An 11,090-nucleotide genomic window follows, 5' to 3' on the forward strand; every position below is an offset into this window, starting at 1 on the left:
GTTAAACCCATATGACACATAGTGATCGAATGACACTATCATAATGTTTTGCTACGGAAACTAAAAATGTGTTTCTTATTGTCCAGTGCTGAGCGATTAGTGCTTTTTGAGGTTGGTACGATTATGAAAAAATAATCCGTTTTCAATGTCGGTTTCAATTACTTTGGACTGAATGCTGTAACAACACAGAATAAAACAATTAATAAAAGTCACATGATTGTAGTGACTGCTTATTAACCATCATAGAGCTGCTGCATATGCTGTTTGACAAAATCATTATTTGGTAGTTTTTCAAAGTAAATAAGGCATACTTTTATGACTGCTTGAATACCAACTATCAATCACTTAGATCATGTATTTTCAGGTAGAGATACCTCGCGAAGCAACAGCTGTGCTCTATATCCCCTTACAATCGAGCATTCTTCTGCCTCTATTTTATGCCTGCTATAGAAAACACGGACCGGGCAAGTAGATGCCCAATGGATTATGGTCATTGGAGTTAATTACCACTTTGTATAATATTGGCCTGTTGAAAATTACAACTCCCTACTACATCGCCAGTGGCGATTTTAGCATGTAAATCTTGGTGGGGCAAACTCAAGACTTGCTTAAACAAATGTGGTTTCTACTGACTCCCTGTGGATTTGTGTAAGTCGATAAGAACCTCATTGTCCTTAATAATACTGAACGCCAACATGAGTTGACTTTTGAACCATTCATACAGTATTACATTTATGTTCAGTAAATTCATGTTTGTTCTTATATAATTAACACTTAGCTCTAAGTATAAGCAAGTGCAAACAAACGAGCTGCAACGAGGTAGGCCTATTTGTTCAGCACTTTCAAAATGGACACCGACAGAAATTCAGATGTTAGTTCAGATAAATTCAGCAAGATGTTGAGGCCTTGACTCTTCGAGAGAGAGATGGATGGATGTGTGGTTCGCTTACTACTTGAGGGAAAATACAATCATGAGGATCCAGACGCATAGACAGCGCATTGCGCAAACAAAACAACCCTCGCAATATCAACTGGAATTACATGGGTCTATTACTGAACTTTTTGTTGAAAACAAATATTTTTATGGGAAGAGACTGTCATTGGCAAACATGGTTACAGACCCAACAACATATAGTATCTCCTCCTCGTGAAGAAAAGCACATGAGCTAATTTATGCAGAAGCATACAAGACATTTTTGGACTCGACATTGTTGTGCTGTGCTCACTTGAACAGGAAGGTGGCATCGCGGTTGTTCTTGTGGGCAACATTTGTCATCAAGGGTGCTTTCAAGACAACAGGGAACTCTGGGGTGGGGAAACAAGGTCAAATCATGACATCAGTTATTTTTAAGTTCTCAGCTGTACAAAGAGGCCTGAGTTCCCGGCTTGGAATTCTGAGTTGGATGACCGTTCAGAACATATTTTCCCAGTCGGAGCTAATTTTTTTCAGAGTTCCCAGTTGTCTTGAACTCACTGAAGTCGAGATTTCCCAGGTCCAAGTTTCCAGTTATTTTGAACGCAGGCAGAAGTCATGCTGGATTGACAGCATGGCCAATGTATTCAGCCTTTTCTCATCCATGGTGTTGCATGTGAATATTTATCCTTTTGAGCTTGGAAAAGAGAAAAAAAAACTTAAACCCAGACTTGGACCACACACCCACTCCACTGAATAGCAGGCTAGTGATTGCATTGCGCCGCTTGCAGGTGGCCACTGATTCCTTCCAAACCACTCATTGTTGAATTTGCAAATTCCGACTTGTTGTGTTATGTCCAATTGCCAATGAGCACCGATACCTTTTATACATACTTTTTTTCATATGACAAGGATTGAAAAGGATTTGCCAGTAGATTGTCAACGTGATTCATGATGATGACTGCTTGTCTAGCTTCCTAGCTAAGATTTTAAAGTAATATGGTCAGTCCAATCAAAGCTGCGGTAGATATGTGATTTGACGTCATTTTGTCTGTGGCCAATGACCTTGAGCCTTCTTGGATGGGCACTTCTAATGTAAATGTATGGCAGCACCCAAGGGACTTGAGCTGCCTAGCTCTCTCTGTAGGTTCTGCGGTGACGTAGTGTCCCGATGAGTGACAGATTACTGAGCAAATCACGGCGCAACAAGAGAATATCACCAACGTCTACGCTCTGTATATTCCGCTGGCTGCCCCTCCACCATAGAAAGCTCTAAGATAGGCTGAAATACCTGCATTTTGGAGATACCTTACTCAAGAAAGAGACCTTGAATGTGGCTTTATTGTGGCGGCTTTATGCCTAGTTAAGGTTAAATACAATAAAATGAACGCAATCATTTCTTTTTACATTGTTTGCAAACTGATATGTGACATGATTTAATGTCAAAATAACATGCAAAATATTTTTTGTTTTTTAACGGTTCAATTATTTCAATCCCTTTTTTTCCCCTGTGAGCTCAATGCGCATATTGCAGTTTCTTTAGAGATAAATCAGATCCAGCCTGAACTGTGCTATCGGCGACCCGTCATTCAGAGCAGGTGGGGCAGGACCAGTCAATCGCGCAACACTTTTATTGGCCTAATGGACATGACCATATAGCAGTTAACACACCACAGTTATGGAATACCTTTAAAAAAAAAAACTGCACCTGGATTACCTGATGCCAGTAGGGCAGTTTAAAACTCAGTTAAATGAGTTCACTGAAGTGTGCAATTGTTTCAATTGATTGTTGTAATAACCTGAGGTAATGTATTTATACTGTAGCTGTTTTGTAGTTTTATATATTTTTGTTGTTTTGATGACTTTTTTTGTCCTCAGCGCATCATTGTAAATGAGAGACTGGTCTCAATTGGGTTCCCCTGAATAAATGTTTTTTTTATTAACTGCCCTCTGTCTCTCCTTCTCCTAGTGGCAGCCCTGAGGCAGGTCCTTCTCAACCACATGACAAGCAGAGAGGAGGGCATCGACAAGAACAATGAGAATAGGAAGGAGAAGGAGCAGAGAAAGGGCTTGGCTCATGGCGCCCGCCTGCTGAGGACGACGTCACTGAGGGGCCCAGAGGACAGCAACAGCAGTACATCGGGCCCTAGGAGCGCAGCAGCATCCTCTCCTGGCTCCTCGGAGAACGGCACGGCGGGGAGGGAGGAGGGTGCCCCAGGATCCTCAGAACTCCCGTCTGGGGACACAGGCTTCTTCGAGACATCTGAGGACTATGGTGAGCCAACTGGGACATTCAGGGAGCTGGACAAGTCATGGGAGGGCAGACTTAGTGGCCAATCCCCTTCTGCTTAAGTCGAATTTTCACTTAGTCATGTTTTGATGTCAATAGGAGAACAAGTTTGAATTTGACTTAAGCGGAGGTTAGGATTCACCCTGTAATGTGTATTGTTCAAATATCCTCATAGCTGAACAAGTTGTGTTTATAGCCATTTTATTGATTTTATAGCAAGCTGTTTTATGATATCATTATGCATGTGTGAGGTTCTTCCTTTTTAATTGTGAACATTAAAAGTTATCAGGTGGGCATAACTTACACTTTTCAGAGATGATCTGCTTTATGGCTCTAAACCGGCATTTCCCAAGCTAAGGGTCGCTACCCCATATGGGGCCACCTGATTTGAAAATGGGGTCACGAGAAAAACTCTCAAATAAAATAAGAAAATTGCGCTTGGTTCATTCTTCCTACAAATGTGACTATCTTCTGAACGGTTAAAGCAACAAAATATTATGACCCCACCATTGAAGGATAAGGCTCTAAGGAAAATGTATGTGTCCTCTGTTTCCCTCTACAATGACCACAAGCCATGCATTACTCGTTAGAGCAGAGTGGACAAGACCCGGCAATAAATCAGACTCTTGCGCCCTCTCTCTCCCTTTTCAGGCAGTTACATTGTCCTGGGGGGCTCGGGGGAGAGCAGCACAGACGACGATGGTCAGGCGAGTGGCAAGGGTGGAGCCAGGGCCCAGTGGGGCTCGGACATCGACCTGAAGAAGCTGCTCTCCTCATCCTCACAGACAGGGGATGCTGGCCCCAACCTCAGCCGTCAGGTCATAACCCACATCCGCCTGCTGCAGGCCAACCTGCAACACTTGAAGGTACACCATCAACCCCCCTTTGAGTACCATGAAGAAGTTGCCCCCCTAGATCAGACCTGGGTTCAAATACTATTTGAATTAATTTCAAATACTTTCTGTGCTTGATTGTGTTCGCACTTCAGGCAGGCTAGAGTAAACACTTAAAGTATTTGAAGACAGGTCTGATCTAAGGTCAGTTTTAACGGCTCTTTGATGGAGGACTCAGGGCAGCTTCGGCACAAAATCAAATCATATTGTATTTGTCACATGCTTTGTAAACAACAGGTGTGGACTAACAGTGAAATGCTTACTTACGTGCAGGCCCTTCCCAACAATGCAGAGAGAAAGAAAATAGAGAAATTATAGAAAAGTTTTTAAAAATGTAATAAAAATAATAGATGCAATGAATAACTATAACTTCGCTATATACAAGGGGTACCAGTACCGAGTTGATGTGCAGGGGTACAAGGTAATTGAGGTAGATATGTACATATAACTAGGAATAAAGTGAGATAAAAAAAACAGTAGCAGCAGCGTATGTGATGAGTCAAAAAAGTTGGTGCAAAAAGGGTCGGGTAGCTATTTGGTTAACTATTTAGCAGTCTTATGGCTTTGTGGTAGAAGCTGTTCAGGGTCCTGTTGGTTCCAGACCTGGTACATCACTATCGCTAGCTTGGGAGCAGCAGAGAGAACAGTCTATGACTTGAGTGGTTGGAGTCTTTGACCATTTCTAGGGCCTTCTAGGGCCTCTGACACCGCCTGGTATAGAAGTCCTGGATGGCAGGGAGCTTGGCCCCTGTGCTGTACTGGGCCCTATGCACTACCCTCTTGCGGTCGGATGTCAAGTGGTAATGCAGCCAGTCAAGATTCTCTCAACGGTGCAACTGTAGAAACCTTTTCAGGATCTAAGGGCCCATGCCCAATCAGCCTTCTGAGGGGAAAGAGGGTTTGTCGTGCCCTCTTTTTGACTCTGTTGGTGTGTTTGGACCATGATAGATCCTTTGATGTGGACGCAGAGGAACTTGAAGCTCTCAAGCTTCTTTGTATTGCTGATATTGAGGGAGAGGTTTTTGGCCTGGCACCACTGCCAGGTCTCTGACATGCTCCTTATAGGCAGCCTTAACGTCGTCAGTGATCAGGCCTACCACATCGTGTCATCTGCAAACTTAATGATGGTGTTGGAGTCGTGCACGGCCACTCAGTCATAGGAAAACAAGGAGTACAGGAGGGGACTAAGCACGCACCCCTGAGGGGCCACTGTTTTGAGGGTCAGTGTGGTGGATGTGTTACCTACCATCACCACCTGGGGGAGTTCCATCAAGAAGTCCTGGATCCAGTTGCAGAGGGAGGTGTTCAGCCCCAGGGTCCTTAGCTTAGCAATGAGTCAATGAACAGCATTCTCACATGGGTGTTCCCATTTCATGGCTACAATTGTGTAGCCTCTGAGTGCTACGGGGCGATAGGCAGGTTAACTTGGCATTCTTGGGCACAGGAACTGTGGTGGTCTGCTTGAATCATGTAGGTATTACAGGCTGGGTTAGGGAGAAGTTGAAAATGTCAGTGAAGACACTGGCCAGCTGGTCAGCTCATGCACTGAGTACACACCCTGGTAATCTGTCTGGCCCTCCGGCCTTGTGAATGTTAACCTGTTTGAAGGTCTTACTCACATCGGCTACGGAGAGTGTGATCACACAGTCGTCCAGAAAAGCTAGTGCTCTCACGCATGGTTCAGTGTTGCTTACCTCAAAACTAGCATAGAAGGCATTTAGCTCGTCTGGTAGACTCGTGTCACTGGGCAGCTCGCGGCTGGGTTTCCCTTTGTAATCCATGATAGTTTGCAACCCCTGCCACATCCGACGAGCTTCAGAGCCGGTGTAGTAGGAGTCGATCTTAGTCCTGTATTGATGCTTTGCCTGTTTGATGGTTCGTCGAAGGCCATTTATAAGTGTCCAGGTTAGTGTACCGCTCCTTGAAAGTGGCAGCTCTAGCCTTTAGCTTAGTGCGAATGTTGCCTGCAATCCATGGCTTCTGGTTGGGATATGTACGTACTGTCACTGTGGGAATGCAATGTCATCAATGCATTTATTAATGACATTTCACATTCTTAAAGTGGTGATCCTGACTGACCTAAAATGGAATTTTTACTAGGATCAAATGTCAGGAATTGTGAAAAACTGAGTTTAAATGTATTTGGCTAAGGTGTATGTAAACTTCAGACTTCATCTGTAGATGAAAACTCTTGGTAAATAGTATGGTCTGCAGCTTATCATGACGTTTTCTAATTCGGGCGAGTAGAACCTCAAGACTTCCTTAATATTAGAGATTGGGCACTAGCTCTTGTTAAGAAGCGCCCATACTTTTAAATGTTTCTATTCATCCATTCACCCATACATCCACACACTAATTGTATCCATCGCTTCTGTTCTACCAGAGATAAGTTTGTCAACAATTTATTTTCAGGAAGTGGAAACCAAGTATAATGAACTGCGCCAAAGGCTGAGTGAAACCGCTACTGACACAGAGGAGAACAAAGGTACCGTGAATTATTGATATTGCGTCCCATATAGCCTTTAACAGTGCACTATTTTTGACCAGGTCCCATAAGGCTTTATAGGGAATAGGGTGCCATTTGGGACACACACTGATACTTTACTGATCATGAACAGATACAAGAGTAGTTTGCATGCACAAGATGCTTGAAAGGGCTTTTGTAATACATCAGCATAGATATATTGTGCTCCAATAATGCATTGTAATTTCTGCAAGCATTGAAGTTTAGTAAACCATACACACGGGACAACAAACAGAATACGTATCACAGCTTGTAACTAGATTTGTTGTTGGATATCCTAAATGTATACAACGGGTGGGCCTAAATGTATACAACGGGTGGGCCTAAATGTATACAACGGGTGGGCTTAAATGTATACAACGGGTGGGCCTAAATGTATACAACGGGTGGGCCTAAATGTATACAACAGGTGGGCTTAAATGTATACAACGGGTGGGTCTAATACAACGGGTGGGCCTAAATGTATACAACGGGTGGGTCTAATACAATGGGTGGGCCTAAATGTATACAACGGGTGGGTCTAAATGTATACAACGGGTGGGTCTAATACAACGGGTGGGTCTAATACAACGGGTGGAACTAAATGTGTACAACGGGTGTGTAATACAACGGGTGGGCCTAAATGTATACAACGGGTGGGTCTAATACAACGGGTGGGCCTAAATGTATACAACGGGTGGGTCTAATCCTGAATGCTGATTTTGTTAAAAGAACATCATAGCCGGTGTCTATTCCACAGATAAATCTATGGTGTTAAAATGCTTATTTCCTCTGTTCCATCCGACTGCGCAATCCACTGTCTCATCAGCCCAGACAGGGAAGTTATAAACTTGATCTCCACTATAAAAAGCATCTAGACATTATCTCACATTTCTTTTCGACTAACATTTCGTTTTCAACGGCAGAGATTTGTATAAACCTTGCTGTCTTGTCTCTCCGACATTTGCAACATTGTTTCAATATTCAAATTTGATCTCCAACTGTCCCATAGTAATGAACGTGTAGGAGTCGGGATGAGAGGGAGAGGCAGGCAGCGTTTCTCAGCCAGTAGAAATCATGAATCAGCTGGCATAATTTTTATGGATATACACAAAGAAATGTCAGTTGAAAACTAGGTCAAACTAAATGAAGTGCAGCTAGTTTGCAGTCTTTCCAGCCTCAGTTTGAAGTTAGTGTTAGCTGTCTTGTTGGCTAGCTCCTCTGAACAAAATTGTTCCTCATTAGCTCATTGTTATGGATGTATCCAAATAAATGTCACTTGAAAACAACTTAAACCAATGCAGCTACTGTTGTTATTATTTCTGCACTGTTTGGCGTGACTGTAAGTTAGCCGTTGTTGACTAGCTAGCAAGCAAAGGATAAGAATGTTGCCAGCCAGTATGGCAATGGAACATTAAGAATGAACGACTGGAGCACGTCCATAGATACAGAACATAAAGACTGAACAACTCGGTCGCGTCTCTAGCAACTCTAGATTTGTGTTGTGGAAGGATAAAATAAATTCATCAAAATAATGTTGATAATTATTTGAATATGTTGGTAACCAGTTGTATAAAAGTGATAATGCCCTCGAAGCCGGTGTTTGGAGGATATATTGGCACGGTTTGGTGGCCCTCGACTCGGGCCTAACAACACCCGTGCCAATATATCCTCCCAAACACTGGCTTCTCGGGCATTATCACTTCAATACATTTTGTGGTCAGACATCAAAGAGCAAAACAAGATGAGGAAAGCAAAATGGAAATATGTTTTCACTATTTCTCTCTTTGTTTTCTGTCTATCTTCAGATGAGAGTTAGTGGTGAGAGAGCCCCTAATCCTCCACCACAAGAGAACAAAATAGTGACATTGACAGGAAGGGGGACACCTGGTCACCTCTCCCTGTCCTCTTGATGCCCCCACATCACTCCCTCACCCCTCCAATGCTGCTTTGACCCAAAGTGGAGACTGAGACACCCCGCAGGCACACACGGAAATCAGGGAAGAACGCCACAACTCTCCACAGCCTTCTCACAAGGACCATTGGACAATACCCCCCTCAACCACCAGATATTTTTCCTCCTGTGGATAAGAGTGTCATCTTCCCATTGCTCGCATGCATTGGGCCTTCGGGACTCATCACTTTCAATTTATCCAGCAGGGTCCAGAAACACACTGTACGTGGTGCTATAGTCCAACTTAAAGCATCCCCGTGTGGTGGCTAATGCTTTCGGCCTAGAGGATCATGGACCATAGCAAAGGCACACCAAAGTGAGAAGTGTGCAGAAGATCGATCAAATTCCGCTAGAACAAAACATTTTAAGTTTAGAGAATGGTCATTGAGATTTTAATCAGCGGTTTCTACTAAACTTCAAAACATAATAGTACGTTAAGTTAGCCCACCATCATGCCTATAATGACATTCTGAAGAGATTCTTTAATCACCGAGGGGTGAATCCTAACTTTAACTGTTCCCTTTAAATGTTCCCTTCGGTATGTATAGATGTGGAAGACTATTGGAAGTGGAAGTTAGGGTTATCCCCTTAAGAGGTCCTCAAGTAATTTGGATCTCAAGAAAAACAAGCAGTTCTCCAAAAAAAGAAAAATTTTGTGCATCTCAAGAAAAAGGACTAGTTCGGTCTGATAGGTCTACTTTGCCAACCCAGTGAAATACTGTTAGTAGGTAGTAGGTAGTTTTTCTTAATCTTTCAGTGTGGCTGTATATCCTCCGGCTGGCATTAGTGGCACTTTGGAAGCACGTGTGATATAGCAAAATACGAGAGGACAGTCCGTCGTTCCTGTTATTGACTTTCCCCTGAAGTGATGTGGTATTCATCCATTCCTAATTGACCCTCTTAGATCAGGGGAACACCCCCCCCCCCCCCCCCCCCCCCCCCAGCTATGTGCCCAGTAGCTGTACATCTTCCTTTTTCTCTGTTTTTGGAACTCCAAACTCTGTGTCCTTTGGCTACAAGCTACTGAGGAACTCTTCACTCACAAATGTAGCTTCTGGGGTGAGAGCACAGGCCTCTGTGATTTCATGGTTGGATTGAGAAAGTACTGGCACGACAAGTACTGTATATTAATTTCACTCCAATGTTAGCTCAGCTGGAAGAATGTTTAATTATGAAGTTGTGGCTTGGATTCTTGAATGGAAACAAAGAAGTGAACAACAACAAAAAAAGAGACTTCTATGGACTATTTTAAATGTAAAATAAATACAATTATGTACAATAATGACCAACACTGCATCTCTTAAAGTAAGAGCAATCTTCATATTTCCTTGGTTTTGTTGTTTTTTTCCTTCTGCTTTCTACATCATACAATCATGTATTATTTTAACAGAAACTACTAAAACATTTGAAAAAATAAGACTTTTATCCCTAAAATATTAATGTAATCTGTATTTTTATTATTTTTTGTCTAGACTTTATTATATTATTATGAGCACTATTATTAATATGGTCTCTGGCTCTGAAAACATAAATAGTTATTTTTAGATGAGCGATTTAAATTTGTCTGATCTATTGTTTAAAATGAAGGGAAAGATTACAAAATGTCTTCATTTTGTTTCAGTTCATCTTACTGGGTAGAGGGAGGGAAATATGAGTTGGAAATATGATTAAAGAAGCTGGCTGGAAACACTGATGATGGAGTATTATTCTCTGAGCTTGGATGTGAAAATTCTGTAGCATATTTTGGTATACCTTCTTGTTTCGCATGTTTATCTTTCATTTTATTCGCAATGCAATGAGACCACACATATTTCCCAACTACTTGTTGACACTTAAAAGGGAAGTTCAGTATTGCACAACTTAGGCCAGGATTCAATTTGATCGCGCTTTGTCAGCTATACAGCTTTAAAAGGCAATGTTCCCGTGTTCACGGAGACCGCATTCACAGTAAACGCTGCATATGTTGGCTCAGTCAGAATTGACATTTAAATAGCTGACAAAGCATAATCGGATTGAAACCTTGGCCTTAATGCCTTAATACCCTGAAAGTATTTTACACAGACAATTTTTCAAGGTATGCCAGGGTTCTTTCATATCTGATCCCAAAAAGATCCCAACATTTTTTGTTGTGAATTAACAGCACAAGTGTGTATTAGAAAGGGGAGTCAGACGCTTTGGAATTTATATATTTTGACCAAGTAAATTCAAACTTCGTTGAGCTCTTTTTTTTAGAATACACCCAAACAGAGCCTTGTAGTCCTACATGTGTTGATTGATTGATTGACATGGATTTTATTGGGGGAAAATATGCACTGAGTACAACCGAGGGGATAACACATTAAAGCGAAATTCACTTGTCTACAACATGGTCCTGTAACGTCTGCTTCCAACATACACTCTCAAACACGTAGATCCCCTGAACGCAGCTCACTTTCCAGCTCACACTCTCAAACACGTAGATCCCCTGAACGCAGCTCACTTTCCAGCTCTCACACTCAAACACATAGATCCCTGGAACGCAGCTCCCTCTCCCTCTA

General features: G+C 42.4%; 1 protein-coding gene across 5 annotated transcripts in view; it reads left to right on the forward strand.

Moving 5' to 3' along the window:
- The window catches only part of LOC110538903 (rho guanine nucleotide exchange factor 12), a 119,632-nt gene extending 109,389 nt beyond the window's left edge, over window positions 1–10,243 (forward strand). For all 5 annotated transcript variants that reach the window (XR_016485095.1, XM_036937653.2, XM_036937654.2 and 2 more), the window contains 4 exons: window positions 2,883–3,188; window positions 3,855–4,069; window positions 6,509–6,581; window positions 8,408–10,243. Coding sequence is in view for 4 of the 5 variants with exons in the window: in XM_036937653.2 (XP_036793548.1) it covers window positions 2,883–3,188; window positions 3,855–4,069; window positions 6,509–6,581; window positions 8,408–8,418 (605 nt within the window). In the remaining variant the exon portion in view is untranslated. The remainder of the gene's footprint in view (window positions 1–2,882; window positions 3,189–3,854; window positions 4,070–6,508; window positions 6,582–8,407) is intronic.
- Window positions 10,244–11,090: the final 847 nt, after the last annotated feature.

This window comes from Oncorhynchus mykiss, chromosome 12, assembly GCF_057628025.1.
Source record: "Oncorhynchus mykiss isolate SJ-2025 chromosome 12, ASM5762802v1, whole genome shotgun sequence".
Taxonomy (NCBI): domain Eukaryota; kingdom Metazoa; phylum Chordata; class Actinopteri; order Salmoniformes; family Salmonidae; genus Oncorhynchus; species Oncorhynchus mykiss.